Here is a 19804-nt window from a genome sequence, read left to right on the forward strand (position 1 = left end):
ATCATCAAAACAAGAGCTTTGTCTCTTGATGATCCACACCCCTTAGAAGAAGATGTCAAAAATTTGTTTTTCAAAAAATTCAATATGGTGGACATCTAGTCAGGTGGACCCTGAGGGTTCTTGAGGCTTTCATAGAACCTATTCACCTGAACCTGTGTGTCGAATTTTAACTCAATCTGACGTACGGTGTGAGGCCGGTGGCCTTTCAAATCAAAATTTTTTCAATCTTAATTATAGTGCCCCAATCTGGCCTATTGCCATTACATTTCTTGAGCACCATTTGCATGCAAACTTCCATTTATTGGTGAAAATTTAATGTCTCTACAATGTACCATCTCATGGGAATTTGCAAAAACATTTCTGAATGATAATAATAATAATATAATAATAATAAAACATGACAAAAACAATAGGGTTTCAGCACTTCGGGCTTGAACCCCTAATAAATACAGATGCAAATCATATAAATACATTCTGTTAGTAGAAGTGGTTCCTGTGCCTCTGAGCAGGGCTCAGTATAAATACAGAGGTGATGTCGGCAGGTGTTTGTTTAACAGTGAGAAATCACTGCTGCTCTGTCACTGATAACAACTCTATTACCTTTATTAGTTGTAGCCAGAGGTGGAGTAAGTCCCACATGTGCAAGTCTCAAGCAAGTCCAAAGTCAGTGGGGAGAAAATCAAGCAAGTCGAGTCCTTGCAATGAGTCAAGAAAGTCATACTCACAAACTCAAAGATAAAATAATATGAGCTGCACCCAGTGCTAGAATGTAACTAGATAAATTTACTCAGGTATGCTTTTTTCCATGCCACTTTCTACTTCTACTCCACTACAGTTTAGAGGGAATTATGTACTGTTTACCCCACTTCATTTATCCGACATCTTTAGTTACTAGTTGCTTTATGATGTTGGACTTTTACACACGAAACATAGAAAAACATACAAGTACAGCTGGAACTAAGAGTCAGTTAATGAACCGACAGAATATTAATTGCAGACTATTTTGAGGGATGCTAAAACATTTCATGGTTTCAGCTTCACAAATGAGAAATGTGCTGCTTTTGAGGTTTGAACTGTTGGTTGGACAAAACAAATATTATGAAGGTGTCTCCTTGGTTTCTGCGTAGACGTGACACCATTTTTCCACTATTTGGCTATTTTTACAAACCAAACAATCAATCGATTAATGGAGAAAATAATCAGCAGATTAATCCATAATGAAAATAATCATTAGTTAATAGTTCAAAATCAGCTCCACCTCAACCAACTACAACAATAAATTCCTGCTTTTACATGAATGCATGAGTCACAATCATCTAATGAGATCATATATAGTAGTATAACAGTCACAGACATTTTTACAGTACTTTTACTTGTAGTACTTTAAGTACATTTTCCTGAGTATACTTACATACTTAAACTTAAAATTTTTAATGCAGGACTTTAACTTGTAATAGAGTATTTTTAAAGGGTGGTATTAGTTACTTTTACTAGAGTAAAGGTTTTAAATACTTCCTCTCTTGCTCCACGCCCCGTCTGAATGATTAAGATGAAAGACTCCACTCACATTAACATAAATGCTGCTGTGAAAGAGCAGGGAAGATCATTAGAGTAGTGGAGGGCAAACTCACTGAGCCGCAATGATGTATGAGAGGTAATTATCACATAGCGCACAGGTGCGCACAGCAAACACACTCACACACAGCTTATGTTGGGAGACAAGGCAGGGACAGTTGTTACACACTGTGGCAGTTACAAAACCTCATACAAATAAGACAGAAGAGAGCCTGAGCATATACAACTAGCAGTGCATTTTTTAGCTGTCTGCAGTGATAAATGTGTGTGGCTGATGGCCCAAAGCTGACAGTGTGTCACTGGTTGCCAAGCACATTCAATACTGACTGAGTTATTGACAATTTAACTCAAATGTATCACACAGAACTGAATAAAAGAACATTGTGAAGCTCATGATGCGGCTGTACTTCTTTCACTGCCATTCCTCTGAGGAGAGCCATGAAGGAGGACAGAGCTCTTGTAGAGTGACCATGAATATTACCATCATGTATTGTGAGGTCACACTGACCTTGACCTTTGACCCCTGAAATCCAATCAGTTCATTGTTGAGTACAAATGAACATTTGTGCCAGATTTAAGGAAATTCTGGAGAATTTTTTTCTGGATATATTGCGTTCAGAAATTATACAGATGTGGGGTCACAGTGACCTTTGACTTTTGACCACCAAATTCTAATCAGTTCCTCGTTGAGTCAAAGTGGACATTTGTGCCATTTTGAAGAAATTCCCTCAAGGTGTTCTTCAGATACCAAGTTCACGACAGTGCGATGAACGAGGTCATAGTGACCTTGACCTTTGACACCAAAAACTCAGATCAGTTCATCCTTGACTGAAAGAGGATGTTTCTGCCAAATCTGAAGAAAATCCCTCATGGTGTTCTGGAGATATCACATTCACATGATTGAGATGGATGTAAGGTCTCTGTGACCTTGGCTTTTGACCACAAAAAAAATGAATCTGTTCATCGCTGAGTCCAAGTGGGCATTTGTGTCAAATTGGGGGGGAAAAAGTACCTCAAGGCGTTCTTGAGATAGCATGTTCACAAGAATGGGACGAACGGACGGATGGATGATGGGCTTAGGTATTATCTAATTTGTCATTCCTTCCTGGAACTTCACCGGGTATATACGGTATATGAAGGTATTAGTGCTGCTTTACCCAAGCTCTCAGCTTTTACTGTATAATATATACAGAAAAGAAACTCACAAAAAGTCAAAAAATGTGTCATTTTACACCTCTTTTCCTTAAAGCCCCTACAAGGAACTTTCATTTTGAGTTGATTTTGGCGACCCTGTGGACAAAAGCAGTAGTGTTTTGCCGGAATGAAGCCTACATTTCCCATGAGCTCTAGCGCGTATTGTTGTAAAGACGCTTACCTGGCTCGCGCATGTGTTTGTTTTGGGGATGAATGAAACAACAAGACGGGAAAACTTTGCCCCCGCTCCTATCGGGGATCCCAGCTCACCTCTGTCGCGCCCCAGCTCCACCTCTCCAGCGTAAGCGCCACCGCTGCTGGGGTAAACGCAGCGATCGGCTGGTAAGGCTGAAGGCCTGTTTGGCAAGCACTTCCACGGCTTCTTGGACTGAGTATGGAGCGGTGCCTCGCCTCTTTATTTCTCGGCACTCACTGGACCCTGTCGACGCCTGGCTGGTACCTGTCGTCGGCCTGGATGAGGTGTATCTGCGCAACCTGCGGCCTCTGTGTGTGGCTCCCCGGACAGCTAAAGCTGTGGACCCGCCGGCTCCTGCCAGGATTGGGCTGGTAAATGCTAGATCGCTAGCGAACAAAACGTTTATCCTGAAGGATTTCCTGACTTCCCGAGGAGTGGATTTTCCCTGTGTGACTGAGACATGGCTGACTGTTGGTGAGTCCAGTGCTTTCACAGAACTTTTACCCGATGATTGCTGCTATCTTAACTCCCCGCGGACGTCGGGTCGAGGAGGAGGAACAACGACTATTTATTAGAGTCACTATAAATGTAAGCAGCTAGGTAAGATGACGTGTGCCGTCTGAGTGCTGTAAATTGTTATGTCCTGGGACCGACCCAGACACAGTTTCCTAAAGGTATGGATATACACTATATAGAAATAGCTTATCTTCACACCGATGGTCTCATTTGCTGTTGTAGGTCACACACAGACATCAGCAGAAACGAGAGACTTTTGCATATCCAGTTAAAAGTTCCTTGTAGCGGCTTTAATAAACAGAGAACCATACGCTTTATGAATGTATGTTTTGCTTTTTAACCAAACTATGCCAGGCTTAATTGCCTATTTAACTCGTGGTAAAACACTCTTCATTCAAACTCGACAGACACACAATAAAACTCACTAAAACCATCTTGGTTAGTCTTGTTAGTCCTTCAGTTAATTAGTCCACTGTTCCAATAATCACCAGCTCTGGTTTGGTCAAAATTAATTCTTTATTCACCGGCTAATATGCAAAAAGATGTTGTTTGTGTGGTCTTTCAGCTGTCACTGCTGTTGTGAACACAACACAGGCCAGCTGTTTACAGTCAGTTCTGTTAAGTTTATCTCCACTTTTTGCGGTAAGCTCAGATGCCTCTTGCACCACGTCAAGCCTAAGTCAAGTCTCAAGTCAGGAATACCAAGTTAAAGTCAAGTTGAGTCTTTTATCAGTGTTAAGCAGGATTGACTTCTGCGTCAAACCAATGCCATACCTACGGCATTGGCTCTGCTTTCCCGGAAATGTACATTGCAGCAACGCAGACCTCATAGATGAGAAACAATAAATTGTAAAGAAAATAATTTGCTTATAACAGTAGCATGTTGTATTTTTGGGGAAAATGTGTCCAGATAAAGACAAATGTTTTGTCTGTGAATCCTGCAAGTTGTAGTGAAGCTAATTTGTGTACTTGTGTTTGAAATTGTCCCTATTAAGCCATATTTAATGTGTTTTGAATCAACTCAACTTTACAGCACTTCACAGAGACCCCACCGCCAGCTAGTATTTTGGAGGTGTAACTGCAGAGTGACACAGACACACAATGGCGTAGAGGTGCGTAGGCTATGGCGTAGGTTCTACATGGAGCTGTCGCACAAGTATCAATCCACCTTCAAGGCTCATTTATACTCCCTTTACATAAGAAAATAGATGCGTGCGTTTAAAATGTTGTGAACATTACTGTCCTCCTACTTCCATGTGTCCTTTATGATGGCAGATACAGCTAATAGATGGCACTAGAGGGCAGAGTTAAAAGTTTCACACAACAGCAAACAAGGTGATGGTGGCGGTGGTCAGAATCAGTCTTTATATTGTTTCCTTTAAACGGAGGCAGCGTTGTAGACAGTGGTCGTCTCGACAGCCAATTAATACATCCCGACATTTGGACCAAGAATTCTTTTCACTATATTACCAATTTGTTCTGTTCCGCCACTCTTTAAGTTTCTTCATTATCTCCTAAGGTTGTATATCACTTGAACTACACTACACTGTCTACATGATCTCTGGTGGTGCTGCTCCATTTTCTATGTATTTGTAAGCTTTCAGAAAACATGCACAAATACAGACAAATTGTCTTTGTCTCCGCATCTAACATTGAGCATAAATGAGCCCTTAATCAAGCAAGTCTCAAGTCCTTAAATTTGCTACTCGAGTCAGACTTAAGTTATCATGTGACTCAAGTCCCCAACTTCTGGTGTTAGCACACTGAACGTTGGCAGAAACAAACTCCATCCAGCAGTGATCAGCTGCCGCTGTCATCAGAAACAGATGTTGCTTTATTTGATGCTTAAGAGACTTAAGATGAAGCCTTAGTTTCATATCCAGCTCAAACCTAACAGGACAACTGCAATGATGAGACTTTTGTGAACCTTGCTGTTATCGGCCAAGAAATACATCTAACAGCTACAGTGCTGATCTGTTTTAAGCTACGCTGTGTTCCAGTAGCATTTCATCCAGGTCATCTGGCAGGTTTTTAGGTTGCTTTGGCATTCATTTAATTCTCCATCTCAATTATGGTCTTACCTTTAAAGGGGCCTCCTTTAAAATCCAGTGCCACTTTCCCTTCTTGTGTCAAATAGCCGAACCACTCGCCACACTCACCATCAGGAAACTGTACAGAATCAGACACAAATACAGTATATCAGGCCTACACTGCACTGAAACATACAAATATACAGTATGTATTTTGTATATTCAAAAAAACATGCATTTAAGTTGAATGTTACGCAATTTACATTACATTACATTTATTGAGCTGACAGTTTTATCCAAAGCAACTTACAATAAGCCCTGTGTGTTAAGTACAGAGCAGTAGTAAGGACCTGGTTAGCCTAGCTTGGCATAAAGACTGGAAACAGGGGGCAACTTCTAGCCTGGCTATGTCCACTGACACCTCATAGGCTCTCTGATTAACATGTTCTTTCTTAAAAGTAACAGCTATTTAATAACACTTTAATCAGCCATAAATCAGGCAGAGCTTGTGTTTAGATAAGCAATGCAAGGAAGTTTGTGTTAGTTTTAATGGCATATACTAGGGCTGGGCGGTATTTGCGGTGACGGTAACTTACCGCAGTAAACATGAGCCACGGTACTGCTTTTGTGGTTACCTTCATACTGCAGTACTCCAGCTACAGCGGCAGAACGGGGCCCGGCGGCCGGCCTGCCTCACCTCCCTCGCTACGTGACGGAGGTGGCCTGGCCGCCCGCCCCAAACCCAGGCCCAGGAGCCGCCCGCCCTCCCACTTCCCTCTAAGTTTATACATACTATATAACGTTTTATACAACGATAGATGGATTAGCAAACGTTTTACTTCTGACGATAAATAGTTTCCATCCTAGACTTGTATGGCTTTTTAAATTATTTTATTTAAGGTGTAAAAAAAAGAGAGAAGACAATACCGCGATATCATACTGTCACCGCATCCCCCCAAAATAATAGCGTGATATTGATTTTAGGCCATACCACCCAGCCCTAGCATATACTGTATGAAACATGTTTTTACCATTTCACCGAGCTATATCCAACATCCTCTGGTTTGTGAAACACACAACAAATGCACAACAGGAGTGAGAACAAAGACCTTATGAGTTGTTAAAAGTTTAGGTTACGGGAAGCTCCAAGTTAGTCATTAAGTTTACAGTTTGAAAAAGAGTGAACTGCGATGATAACACTCAGTGATGTTGTACACATTCACTGCACCTGGATGTTACTCATCAAGAAAGTATTCAGGCATGCCTTCTTTAACCACAAAATGTTTCCGGTTTTTATTAGGGATGGGCAGCACAAGCAAAAACACAATTCGAAAATTGTGGCAACTATTCGACAATTTTTAGAATAATCCCCCCCCCCCCCCCCCCCCCCGCATGCGCTCGGCATGTATTTTTCACATCGCAGGGATTTTTCACGGACATTTTTACAGGAAACTACAATGCGGAAGTGCGCTCGACTATGAAAGCCTGAATGACTGCGGACATTCCTCGCGGAGTAGTAGTCTCTGCATGTTTCTCCTGTTTGTAGAAGAGCATCAAACTAGCTGGTAGCCCATCTCACACTGCTGTAGCAATCCTATACTGCCCTCGTGCGGTTAGGAGCTGAATTGCATGTCAAATAAAGGGGGGAAATAAGACGGTGAATAGTAATAGTCGCATTAAAAAATCGATTTTTCAAAAATAAAACGACTATTCGAAATTCGAAAATCGTGACCCATCCCTAGTTTTTATGCTAAGCTTGGCCAACCATGTCCTGACTGCAGCTCTGTAATTACAGTAACACACATAGACAGTGTTGAGATAACCAAGCCCCTAGGAACAGCACTGGGATTTGAGGCCCATTCCCCATGGTGGCTTAACCATGGAATTACACCATCCAGGTCCATCATGTGATGCCATCGGGCTCAAAAAGACTTTTCCCCACAGAATTTGGAAAGAGACATCAGTGGGGGGATTTCTTTGTGTGTCACAACCCCTGTGAAATGACTCATTTCACTATCAGAATTTGATCCATTCAGTCAGTTGCCATTTCCAAAGTCTAGAAGAGTTGCATGATTACATTATTTTATCCCCATTAAAGTTAGCAGAGGGCTAAAGCAAAAGTTAGCTGCTTAGCAGGCAAGAGTCTTTAGTGTGCTTGCTCAGTCAGCAAGTGTTAATGTCATTGACGAAAACTAAGATGAAAAGTTTTCGTTAACAACCTTTTATCCTTGACCAAAATGAGACGACAAGCTAAAAATAGATCTAAATAATAAAAACTCAGACTAAGTATGTTTCATTTTCGTTGACGAGACGGGTCAAAATGTTAGTGGTGGACTATCTAATTTCTAAACACGATAAAGGCCGTGCTTGTAATTACCTTCAAATGCTGCATGAGCGACAGGCTGGTAACCTCCAGCCACCAAATACACTCACACTGAAGCAGCGTCAGCTGTTGGTGCGAGTTTTGAGCTGTAATTAAGCAGTAAATAATCAGTCGTGTGTGTTTGACTGTGGATGGTGGAGCTGTTGAATAGATTTGTGGAGTTTGTTAGTTGCAGCGGTGGCTGTTGGCAGCTCCGCTCATGGCCACTTAACGACACCAGAGCAAGCAGCAACCGACTGCCGTTGATCACAGTTCACAGTTTCTACAACTACAATAATTTCTACAAACTTACAAACTGTCAGCAGTTTTGATGGGTTTACAGGATGATTTATGAGCACATCTCTATTTATGCTCTCAAAAACTTTGACACCACAAGTAACTACTCTAAGACAACTAGGATTTGAACCCAGGTTCATTGTAAACTCTGACTTATCTATCTCACTGTTAAGAGGCAGAGAAATAACTTAATTAAAGCCTGAATTCTCTCTTAATCTGCAATGTTAGTCTGGAGATTTAAACTTGTGTCCTGTCTGTGAAAAACTTTCATCTCTGTCAGAGAAAACTGATCTGAACTGAACTGATTGTTTACTTACAGATCAGCTACACTGCTAACAGCCACCGCTGTAACTAACAAAGAATTTCACTTCTTAAACTTCAACAATTAATGTCTACAGTTCCCAAACACAAGTGTTGTTAAAGGAAAGGTGATGTAACAGTCTTAAACATGACCCTGTCTTAACTTTTTGGAACTTGTTGCAGACATCAAATTCAGAATGAGTTATTAAAAAACAATAAAGTTTATCTGTTTGAACATTAAATATCTTCTTCTATCTTCTGTTTTTGGACTGTATTTAGTATTTAAATTATTCCATTCTGTTTTTATTTACATTTTAGACAGTGTCCCAACTTTTTTGGAATTGGGGTTGTAGTTTTATTTGAGGGAGTTACAACCTACCGCAGTGCTGCCTTGATTCTCCTGTTGAGCCTTATTTTGTGCTGATATGTGGACTTTTGGAAGGTTTAACATTTTATCATTAATTGGCAATTCTATGACGATGCAGGCGTTGTTATGGTGTAATGCAAAAGTAATGTAACAAGTAATGTAAAAAATAAAAATTCTACAGGGAGTAAATAAAAATTCAAATGCATTACTTTTTTTTTTTTTAAAGTAACCTAATGTGTAATGGAGCTGATCTCTCACTCTTGAAAAGAAAGAAAAATGTGCATTTCTCAGTATGTTTAAGTTTCCATTTAAATAAGTGATAAAAAATGTACAGTTGTCCTTTTGTGCTCTGTTGACACTGCAGTGTAAACTCACATGGGCAAAGGTGTATTCATAAACTTCGAAAAATCTCTCCAGCAGCTCTGGCTTCTTGGTTTGACTGTAGGCCATCAGGAAGGCAATAAGAGCCTCACAGTGGGGCCACCACATCTTCATACTCCACTCCAGCTGTCAAATACACAAGCAGGATCAGACTACCTCATCTGATGCATTTAAAACTTGATGATCAGTCAAAGGAAAACAATCTCTAGTAACACTATCTAGTACAAGGAAAATGCAGCAGCATCCATGGTCTAAGGGGAAACACCATCATGTGTATCAATAGTTGGTTCACCTGTGTGGGGCAGTGACCATCCACATCCAGGAAAGAGAAGAGGCCGCCGTGCTCTCTGTCCCAGCCATTCTGATAAGGGAGTTCCACAAACTTGTTAATGGCAGTCCTCTGGAGCTCCTCGTCCCCCTGCTCTGCACTGAACTGAAGCAGGAACCAGCCTGCTTCCAGGGCATGGCCTGAGCCAGCAGGGGTTAGCATGTGGGGATGACCAATGAAAAATGGAAAATGTTGAAGTAGGCAACAAAGAATAGGAAAATAGTTCAAGTCAAGCTCTCCCATGCAGTCTCTGTGTTTGCTATCATCTCGCTGATTGGCCAGCAGGCAGCGCAGTGCTTACCTGGGTTCTGCACTCGGCCATGGCAACCCGGCAGCTCTGTTCCCTCCAGTGACACACTCTCTAGAATAGCTGTGCCATCTCTCTGTACCAAGAAACAAGACAAAACTAAAATAACCACCCTGTGATTGTATGCTTCCGCACACCACTCAAGTTTCTCTTATAGTTTACATCCATGTCTGTGAAAACATGGATGTATCACACACATCTTCCCCCTACAGCACAGAAGATCTATACAATCAGCACAGTTTCGTCATTCAGTTTCATCATTTTTTCATTTGAAAAGAGCAATATCTCTTTCCAGAAATAATGACCTGGGGCCACATTCATAAAACTGTGTGCAAGAAAGCTGACTAAAGGTGACGTACGAACAAAGCACAGAAAGTGCTTACGCACAAAAATATCCTGATTTATAACACTGTGCGCACGCATGTCCCACACCTCTTTCCCTTTATGAATCACAATCAACTCGACTTTCGGCGCAGGTGAAGGAGCGTCTTGCCCCACCCATAAGTGCCTATAAATGGCCAGTGAAACCCTCTGAATTAATATTCATTAACATTAAACAGCACAAAGAGAGCACGTCAAATGTAGTGTACTGTCTGAAATAAACACTCTAAATGAGGGTTACAGTTGCCATAGCTGTTTGACAAACAATAATAATAATAATAATTATTATTATTATAATTTTGTTGACTCAAATTATTTCTTAAAATATGTCTTGTTTTCATAAGCGATGCATCACATCCAGACACTGGCACGCAGCAGCAGCATTTGGCTCGAATGCCCGGGATAGAGGTCGGGGTCCGTACATTTTCCCGTCAATTTTAAATTTTTTCTATAAATCCCAAAGTTTGGGTAGAAAGTACCGTATGCCGCCTTCTTTGCGTCCGCCACGTTTATAAATGAGGCCCCAGGTTATTCAAGATAATCCACAGACCTTATTGTAAGCAGTTTTTTGTAGGAACTATTTTCTTTCGACTGAAAGATTCCCACCAACAGTATCACTGCACAGAAGGAAGTGTGTATCTTCTCATGCACGAGAGGCTCATAACAGCATGAGATATAAACATTAATGGCGTGTTTCTCGGCTGAGCTGTAACATTAGCTGGCTAAGTGGTGCTAGGTGAGCTAGCAATAGATCCACCTGCAGAGCGGGAGAGCCACCGTTTTAGATTTGTGCATGCATTTGTTTCAGAGCCACTGTTTTAAACTTGTGTGCGCATGTGCAAGCTCAAGACTGCAGGGCATCTATCAATCACTTCTTAATGTTGCCAATCACTTCACAGTAGTGAAAGTAGATTCCTAAGGACAGAGGGATGTCATATGCTGTAAAGCCCTGTGAGGCAAATTGTGATTTGTGATATTGGGCTTTATCAATAAAACTGACTGATTGATTGACCTGTCAAGAGCAACAAGTGTCGGGCGTCAGTTTGTAGCATCATGTCACCGGCTTCCATTGAAAATGTCTTGTAGCCTGTTGCTATGTCTCTCAATAGTCAATACGTCACCAAGTCTAGAACCACCTGTTTCGCAGGGATGAACAAATGAACTGTGCTGTGCTGAACTTTGCAGCATTTTATACTCAAAAGGTATATTGATATATACACTTCAAACTAACTACGTTAAATTTCATCACTTTATGAAGTCATTTCAACCACAAAGCATCAGTCATATTCTGTGTGTCCATACCTGGATGTGTTGTAGAATCTCATGTACACACCAGCTAGCCAGCTCTCTGTACTTCTGAACAACCTCCTGACCCCGGCCTTCAGTTAGCTGTCGCACCAGACACAACAGCATCATGGGAACTGCCATGCTGTTGGTGGGAACATCTCCTGGAAGCTGGGGCCGACCCAGGCCTGACGAATCCACCCGAACCCAGTGGATCAACTGCTCCATCATCTGTTCAGCCTCCAGCTAGCAACACAACAGAGCAGAATGCAGCCTATCAGAGTGATGGTGTGATAATGCTGTTAGGATGGCAGGACAGGCTTAAACATGTTCAGGCGTGTTTAACAAGAAATGGAACCTTCCGTATAGACCCTTTTACTGTTAGTAAACAGTATGACGTTTTTTGGTGGGCAGGGCTTAGCTGCAGGCAAAACAATTCTCCACAGACATTAGCTAACGCTAGCTAGCAAGTTCTGTTGGCTTGTTTTAGACAATGGAGGAAGATGATGCAAGTGATGCATTCAAAAATACCCATTCCGAGTGCCGGAGTTCACTCTGGCACAAACTAGACCGTTCATAAATTCGGAGTGCTGTCTGAATGTACCGTTGAATTATTCAGAGCGCGGCACTCTCAGAGTGGCAGGGCGCAATCTGGGCACTCTGTCTGGGAAGATCACACATCAAAGCACGGAGCGGAGTGAATGTGTGATTAACCTGACCATTTGTTAATTCATATAGAAATAAAACGCTCCGCTAGTTCGACCAGCAGGGCTCTCATTTTAGTGTAGTAGAGCCACAGACTGAATTTATGAACACACCATGTCAGGTCCCTCACTCTCCAGGACCACGAGTGTTACTTGAAAAAGTAAACACTGACCAACGGGACCGACCCGTATACTCTCACTCAATGGATGGATGATTTGACAGGAATGCTGAAGGTGGGATGGCCGTCTTTGTGGTTGATTACTATGCCAATCTTACAAAGGAGGTCCATACTTGAATGGTTTCCTCCAGTTTGTTTTGCTTTCAAAGCTAATGTTAGCTAATGCGCTAAAAAGTTAGCATTACAGAGAAATCCAATATTCCTCTTAGTACCTCCCCAATTTCCGATTATTTGGACATGATAACCCTTGATACTCATAATGTTACTCATCCCTGTAAATACTTTCCCCCTAAGCTGATATGAAGTGTGCACTATACATTTTTGATTATTTCCTCCATCCAGTCCTTTGGTCTTATTACATTTAACCACACAGTAGTTGTCTTCGTTTTTGTTGACAGGCAGTGGCGGCTGGTATGTGATCAAATTCAATTGTTGAGCCATGACTCCTTTTATTCTGGGTCCCAATAACACAACAAGACAACATTTTAAGACTCCGAGCCTACAGCCCTGTGGTGGCAAGTCGTATTTTGCCTCTAGCTAATAAAATGACTCCATTGTGACGTCGGCACTAACAGGGTCTAAAAGCCTCATGTAAGCTGAACCACTGATGAATGATGTGTCTACATAACACATGTAGTTAGATAGCAATGAACACATCAGATTTTTTTACCTCTGGCAGAATGATAATCTCTTACTTACTTGCTTCCAGACCTGTCTCTAGTGCTGACATGTAATTTACAGCCTGGTACAAAAAACAGTTTTAGTCTCTATAGCTAATTTCAACATTCGTGTCAACTGTACGGGGGTGATTTTTTTACATGACACACCCATTTACATTTTATCAAGTCTTAAAGTTAAGCATAATTAAGGGTGGGCTGCTTGAGTGACAGGCCAATAGTGTCCTGGGTTTCTCAGTCAGACCCACTCCTCACTCCTCCACAGTGCCAACGCCTCACCCAAATATGGTCCCTTCTGGCTCAAAAAAACCCAAAATGGCGACAGCTGAAATGCCAAACTTGAGGCTTCAAACGAGAGTCCACAAACCAGTGGGTGATGAAACAGTAGCTTTGTTCATTATTTTAACAGTCTATGCTGCCAACACATTCAATTGACCATATAAACATCTCTGAGGATCAGGAATATTCATACCATTTCATAGCACTCTGGTCAGCAGTCAGAATATCATCCTCTGCAGAGTTTGACAGACTGACCAACACTGTATTCTTGAGGCCCTAAAACTAGCAGCATACAATCTGGCAATAACATGTATAATATATAATCTAGTTATTGTTGTACAATCTATTATTGTTTGTACCTGCATTTCCTTGTCACCAGCGACCCTGCTCAGTTCATCCATGGCCATGATGTAGAAACACTCACTGAATATAGTCCTCTGGATTTTGACTGCTTTACCATCTCTTGTTAGGCAGAAGGCACACTTCCACTGGCCACTGCTGCCGCTAGAGACACGGGCAAACTTTCTGAGGAATGCTCCTCCTAAGATGCAAACAGAACAACACAACATTACCATAAGAGTATAATACCCTTATCAGACATGAAAATTGCTGGCTTTATCTACCTGTTTAAGTGATGTCATTTAGACAAAGGAAGAACAGTGTTTTGTGTTCTTACACAAGCTCCAGCGATTGATTTAAAAAACCCATCACTGACCACAGACTGGGCTTATAAAACCAACAATCAACTGCTGGGGTTTTTAAGTGCTACATAGTTGAAATTTTCTTCAGTATATTGTTGCCAAACTCTAATAGTCTAGTCAATCTAACTAGTAAAAAAGGGCCCAACCTAGGAGAAATTGCAACAGTAATGTTTCATACTTTTTATCGGTCCTAATACCCTCCTGTATCACATATTAAAAGTATACTTTAATGGATTTAGTGCAACTTTTTTTTTTTCAAGTCAAAAGCAACATGGTCTGGGTAAAGTGGGATTAATACTGGTCTAGGTACACCTAAAATTTTGGGGGTCAATCTTTCCAATAAAACACATTCTGAGACAGTATTTTAATGTCGAATACCTGTATTTGGGGTTCTACTGCCCCAGCACCCAATTTTTGGTCCAAAATTACCTCTTACATTCTGTGCCTCAGGGCTCCCTTCTAAACTGGGTCTAAGCTGTTCCATTATATCACTGTAAATACAACTAGAATTAATGATAATAATGAAAATAATATTAACAACACACAATTGAAGGTTTCACATGATTGTTTTAAACATGATGCTTGAGTCACAAACTTTATAATTTTATGGCTTAAACAGTACACCCAAACTGAAGACATATAAGGAGAGAAATATGCAATGCAGTTACAGATTACTGATTCGTATTTTATCAGTGCTGTCTAGTTTGACAGTTTAACCACAGTTTGAGCAGCAATTGACATGACTGACAGCTGCATTAGAAACTCTTTGGCTCTGACTCTTTGTTTGAATTGAAGAAACGGCAGCAAGGTATCCAAGCAGGGGTAGTCAGTTGTAAGCGGACATCGTCTTGCCCCTCATTTTCATACAAAGAGCGCTGTTTGTTTTGCGGGGTGCATAACAGGTATGCAGGCAAGAGTTCAAACTGCAGATAAGTTAGCTGAAGCCTTCGAGTACGAACTCTGCGGGTATCCATCTGCCCTTTTGGAAACAAAAACACTGCTTCTCCCAGCAAACAAACTCCAAATTGCAAAAGCAATTGGGAACGCTGTGCCACATGATGATGCACCAGAAAGAGACATCCTATACGTCTTTGATCACCGGGCCCTACTCCACCGAATACCCTGGGAGATAGGGAAGACAGTGGAAACTTACATTGGTTACATTCTTAAACATTATGGGCAGTCAGTGGTGATTGTGTTTGATGGGTACAGCGGCCAGCCATCTACTAAGGATGGTGCCCATAAAAGAAGGAATAGGAAGACTAGATGAAAGGTTTCATTCACGTCAACCGTGATGCTGAGGTTGGAAAAGCAAGAATTTCTGTCAAACAATGAAAACAAACAATGTTTCATAAACCTGTTGGGGAGGGACTAAAATTTGCAGAGTTAGACGCTGAATGTTCAGGGAGACCCAGATGTGCTAATAGATCAAACAGCAGTGACAGCAGCATTGAAGCAAACAACCGCCCTTGTTGGAGTTGACACTGACCTCCTCATTCTTCTGCTACACCTCTATCAGCAAGGCAAGGTGTACTTCATGTCTGAGCCTAAGATGTCATGTTTGGAGTTGGAAAAAGGGTCTCTTTGCGTCTGGTTCAACAAAGTGACTCATTCAGAGAACAGGCCAGCATTTTTCAAAAACAATCTGCTACCAAGGATGAAATTGCTGCTGCAGGGGAAAGGGCAATGTTGCTTATCTACAAAGGCGGAGAAATGGATTCTCTCAATGACCTCTGGCTGAAACGCTTCTATGCTAGGATGACTGATGGCAAAACAGCTATGCACCCTTGCAACTTGCTACCAACAACTCCCTCTGCCAAGTGTCATAGCTTCAGAGTGTATCATCAGGTTCAGGAGTGGATGGGAGACTTGTTACCACCAGCGGAATGGGGCTAGAGGATCCAAGACTCATGCCTCATCCCTATCCATTCTGACCAAGACCCTGCTCTTCAATCCTTGTTGGAGCTGGTGCGGTGTAGCTGTAAGTTAGGTTGCGGCACTATGCCTTGCAAATACCATTGTCAAGGACATGATTGCTCCCAAGCCTGCACAGAGTGCAGAGGTGTGTGTGTGAATATGTCAGCACATTTGGATGAGGACATAGAGTGACGATAATATGTAGGTCTACAGTCAGGGCATGTTTCAAGCTTACCCTCATTTAAGGTTTTGTTTTGTGTGCTGAAATGCATCTTAAGCCCCTTTACACTGTCAGATTTTTGGCGAATGTTGGGCCGTTTTGCTGGCAAGGATTGGCGAGTTGATCCGAGGTACCCAATTTTCCGTCTCATAGGGTATTATTGGCGGAACCTTTTTGGTTTTAAAAGAATGTGCCCTTCCGCCACGGGAGGGGCTGTTGAAAACTTGTGGGAGGAGCTGTTGATGACGCCGCACGTGCGACCCACTGGCGGTGGATAAACAGGAAACAGCTGATAGTAGGAATAAGCAGCTAGTACTAGTAGCAAGAGGGAAACGCAAACCTGAAAGACACTACAGTAAAGATGAGCAACTGGGGAGACAAAGAATTGTGCGCCCTCCTTGTCCTCGCAAATGAAGAGGCCATTAACCGTCAAATGACGGGGACGGTGAAGGACGAGCCAAATTATGCAACTGCACTCCCTGATTTTGTTTTTATACTGCCAATGCTGAAAGAAGACTGATTGGGCTTTCCTGCAAATTTGCACAATTCCTATTTAAAAAGGGCTTTAGTTTTCATGGAAAACATTGCTAAGACATATTTGTATGTGGAGAAAATTCCGAGATAGTGAATGGTTTAATTGACTTGAAATTGAGAGATACAGATGTAACTAAGATTCTATAAATTCTGAAAATGTCTGCCAGTTACATCACCTGAAAACGTACCATACCATAACTACACCATTCTTTTCATGTTACAAGGCACACTAACTTGTATTGCTTTGTTAAGGCAGTTAAAGCTTGTTGGAAAGTTAAATGTTTATATGTAGATGATATTCAGTATATTATTTCATCTCAAATATGTTTTAAATGCAGCTTTGTTTGCACAATTAATGTTTATGTTATTATCTTTTATGTTAAATAAAGTATATTCTATAATTTACCGAATGAACCCCCTGGTTTCTTCAGGCTTCAGTAGTTATCAATATATTGTTTAAACTAGCACCATTATCACCAAATATTATGCTAATAATTTTTGCTATATTGTCCAGCCCTACTTAGGATTCAAAAAAGGTCATTTTGATGAAAGGTTACTCCCAAAGTGCACATATACATTCAGAACAGGTCATATCTGATAGTTGTATGTGAAAGAACATCCTTAAAAACCAATATATAGACATAAATTACATGTAAATGGCATGTTCAGAAGCAGAGATAACCACTTGTTAGTGTGATGCTGTGATACTAAGGCCCTAAATTTTGACCCCTGAATTTACCTTGTTCCACTAAGTATATTTTGGTATACTTTTAATATGTTATTTGGGTGTCTCCAAGGATCACATAAAACCTTCAATGATTAGTATTGCAGTTTTTCCTTGGTCAAATCACAGATTGACTGGACTGCAAATAAAGTTCATGTTTTGACTTCATTTAAAAGTACCATTGTACTGTAAAACCCTTTAAAAGTCTCGTAGCTAGCGTCACAAATAAACTGCGCTTGGGCTAAAAGCATGGCTGTTTTTCTTAGTTCCTTTAAAGATAATATTTTGCAGATCCAAGATTTCGACACAACAGTGGTGACATGTGCACTTTGTCGTGTCTTGATAATGATTAGCAATAAGTACAGAGCAAACACTACCATGACTGTTATTAATCACCTAAGTCTACAAAAGGACACTGCCCTGTACCATCTTTTGCAAAGATTAACCTGTGGATGAGTAAAACTCTGGGGTCACATTAAACAAATGTTAATGTCAACTACACCTGAACACCTATGCTTTTAAGGTGAAAATATATTGGGGTCTGTAAATCTGAATAAACTGAGAGCAACTGATTTGTCTCTAATTTACAATCTGTGTTTGGCCAAACTTTAGATATTTCTTAAATACATATTTTTATTTACAAATGTTTCCATGGGATGGATTATGATGACTGGTAGTTTGTAAAAACAAAAAAACAAACAAACAAACCAAAAAAAAAAAAATAACTAGTCCATACCCATTGAGTGCACAGTTGCCCACGTACAGTTTGACATGGTGTGTGTTTGGGATACAGGTCATAGGAAATTGCAGATAAAATAGTCAACTGAACCCACTAAAAAGAGCAATGTATTCAGACAGAGTTTTTATGAATTTGATAGTACGACTGCTTTATTGAAAGTACAGTAGTACCATTGCCAGTAGTGGGATAGTTATATGTTTTATTGACTTAAACGTGGGGCGCACTGGTAGAATGACTGACTGACTGACAGAATGACACACTGACAGTTTCCGTGATTATGTACAGCATACCATGCCATGACTTAGTCATACCAAAAATCAGAAAAAAAAAACAAACAAACATTCGGCCACAGGGGGAGCCACAGTGATCAGTCGCATTTTAGCCATTTTTTAAGCATTTTTCTGTTGTTATAGCCACCCAGTTGCCAATTAGAGTTAAATTTCTCCAGTCACCTTGAGGCGTCCTGTTCTACATATCTACCAAGTTTAGTAAAAATCAATATGGCAGTTAGGCCTAGATAAGAAATTAGCTCTCTAGCACCCCCATTTTGTTTGATGGGGTCAATAATGGAGGGGTCCCCTCAGATTATGTGTGGTCATATGCCTACAAAGTTGCGTGGTGATTGGTGAAACCCTTGAGATGTTATACACCTTTATGTCATGAGCCACGCCCTCCGCAATATTCATTGCCTTATAGAAGCTCAGTTTTAGTAAGTTTTCCAACTTTTGCCAAGAGGGAACTTTAGATATTGGTCCCTAGATTATGTTCTCCAACTTTCATGCAGATCAGTCAAACTTCCTAGGAAGAGATCGATTTGAAGTGTTTTTCAAAAAATTCAAAATGGCGGAAAATCTATATAACCAGAAGTTATGGTTTCTTGAGGCAAACTTGTTCCTCATGAGGAGAGGCATCTCTGTGCAAAGTTTCATGTCTCTACGACATATGAGGCATGAGATATGCCCATTCAAAGTTTGCAATTTCAATTGGTTGCTTTAGCGTCCCAACCCCCCCTGGACTGCACCAGGTGAGGTCAGCCCTAGAAATGCCACAGTCTTTCTGTGAGTGAGTGAGTGAGTGAGTGAAGTTACATTAGGCTATTAGTCGGAGTTGAGTATTGACATCAGTGCTGGCTTTACCCTAGTGGCCATTACTCTTTCAAAATGATAGTCCTACCAGTGGGGTGTTTATTGACTGCCATTATATGTCTCTATTACGTCCTCATGGGGTGTATACATACAGCTGTTGTGTTTATGACTCCCATTCATTTGCTCCTAATTTATTGCACGCTCTGATAGTGGCCAATGGCTGTGCCACCAGTCACGCAGGGACTTACATTACAGACCTGAGTTGAAGAGGGGAGGGCTGTGTTAAAGGTCCAGTGTGTAGAATCTAAGGGCATCTAATGACAGAAATGCTATATAATATTTAACACTATATTTTCATTAGCATATAATCACATGAAAATAGGAATAGTTGTGTTTTTGTTACCATAAATTGAGCCGTGTATATGTACATATACGAGCAGCTCCTCCCACGGAGTCCACCATGTTGTTCTACCATAGACCTGAGGAGGTAAACCAAACACTGGCTCTCAGTTGTGAAACCTCGCTGC

At 41.1% G+C, this 19804-nt stretch overlaps 1 protein-coding gene across 2 annotated transcripts in view; it reads right to left on the reverse strand.

The window, feature by feature from the left end:
• renbp (renin binding protein) overlaps positions 1-19804 on the reverse strand; it is a 31186-nt gene that overhangs the window by 2101 nt on the left and 9281 nt on the right. For both annotated transcript variants that reach the window (XM_033628270.2, XM_078170324.1), the window contains 6 exons: positions 13717-13898; positions 11537-11764; positions 9848-9929; positions 9511-9686; positions 9213-9344; positions 5563-5650 (listed from right to left, as the gene is read on the reverse strand). In XM_033628270.2, coding sequence (XP_033484161.1) covers positions 5563-5650; positions 9213-9344; positions 9511-9686; positions 9848-9929; positions 11537-11764; positions 13717-13898 — 888 coding nt within the window. The remainder of the gene's footprint in view (positions 1-5562; positions 5651-9212; positions 9345-9510; positions 9687-9847; positions 9930-11536; positions 11765-13716; positions 13899-19804) is intronic.

This window comes from Epinephelus lanceolatus, chromosome 8 (genome assembly GCF_041903045.1).
Source record: "Epinephelus lanceolatus isolate andai-2023 chromosome 8, ASM4190304v1, whole genome shotgun sequence".
In the NCBI taxonomy this organism is placed as follows: domain Eukaryota; kingdom Metazoa; phylum Chordata; class Actinopteri; order Perciformes; family Serranidae; genus Epinephelus; species Epinephelus lanceolatus.